Below are 1,306 nucleotides of genomic sequence, written 5' to 3'. Positions count from 1 at the left end.
GACCACCGGAACCCCTGCTTCTTTGGCTATCTTCGCAAATCCGGATCGGGATCTCCAGACCAGCCTAGAAAGTTCTTTGTGGAATGTGTGCGAATCAATTCGATATTCGAGTGCTCTACGTCCTCCTTCGAGTATGAAACATTCACCCACTTGTAGTTTTTGCTGAACATGGCCTCGTGGCCGCCACCGGGGGCCACGCCTCTCAGATGACCATTCTTCAGATCTTCCAAGAATTCTTGTCGGCCACTGCTGCAGCCCAGGAGCTGCAAGGGTCAGATTCGGTGAGAGAATCGAACTTGTCCCTGTCATTCTTCGAAGAAAACTTGTTTCGAAAAATCAGATGGGCTGAATCTATAATATTCATCCTTATAAATCTTCACCTTCCAGAATTGTTTGAGAAATGGATTTTCGAAGAAGCTCTTATCGATACAGCACCCCAGTAAGCGTCCATCCCTCAAATAGGAAAGGCTCATCATGAAAGCGGCATCGGGAGGGATGGCGGGACCATGGAACACGGCGAGCATGGTACCACCCTTCGGCAGATTTTCATAACCATGAACTTCACACCCTGAACCAAGGCATGGAAGATTATGTGAGTGTCCAACAGTGGCCTCAGTACCTCCTCAGATAACCAGTGGGTATGACGAATTCTCACCGCACACCAAGAACTGGACTCACCGTGCATGAACCTGAAGAAATAGTATACCACGGTGAACTGGACCTTCAGGTAGAACGCTTGAGCGTCTTTATTCCCCCTGGTGATGAAAGCGAAAACTGTGCCGAATGAGAAGAAAGCCCCCCAAAACACTAGGATCAGCGTGCTTGGCAGGAAGAACAACTGAGAGCGGGAAAGGAAGGAAATCATTGATTGCATTTTCCCCTCTAGCGGGGAAATCTCGATCCATGGCGTAAGGAGACTCGCCCTGTCCCATAAAATCACGGGAACTCACGATAATTGGACGCATCCACCAGTAACTCCACAGATGCCAAACGAATAGCGGGTGAAGTATCAGTATGAGCGAGTAGACTACTATTGAGACTTTCAGGCACCAGCACCGGATGATCTGCACGATTTTAGCCGTCTGCATCGTGAAGACAAGAGCCGTCCTTTCCAGGAGCTGAAATGGTGGAGAATCCCTATTTTCAATCGGTCGGAGCTTCTCCAGCTCTGTCCGTTCGAAACATCCTTCGTCATGATGATCGTCGCGCTCGCCTTGCACTCGAGTACGGGAGAACGGAATCTTCCGGGACTTGGGAAACCCTGACGGTAGGGACTGTGTGGGACTAGTGTACTACCCGAATCTGT

At 49.7% G+C, this 1,306-nt stretch overlaps 1 protein-coding gene across 1 annotated transcript; it reads right to left on the bottom strand.

The window, feature by feature from the left end:
• Positions 1-150: 150 nt before the first annotated feature.
• LOC100900645 (transmembrane protein 68-like) lies at positions 151-1,088 on the bottom strand (the record flags this gene model as incomplete). The annotated part of the gene is made up of 4 exons (XM_003746228.1): positions 951-1,088; positions 679-838; positions 381-568; positions 151-263 (listed from the first exon to the last, which is right to left on the bottom strand). Coding segments are annotated over exons 1-4 (599 nt in total), but the record flags the coding sequence as incomplete, so codon positions are not given.
• Positions 1,089-1,306: the final 218 nt, after the last annotated feature.

This window comes from Galendromus occidentalis, unplaced genomic scaffold (assembly GCF_000255335.2).
Source record: "Galendromus occidentalis unplaced genomic scaffold, Mocc_1.1 scf7180000077489, whole genome shotgun sequence".
Taxonomy (NCBI): Eukaryota; Metazoa; Arthropoda; class Arachnida; order Mesostigmata; family Phytoseiidae; genus Galendromus; species Galendromus occidentalis.
The sequence above is the reverse complement of the archived record's forward strand: the minus strand, read 5'-3'. Positions and strand labels throughout refer to the sequence as shown.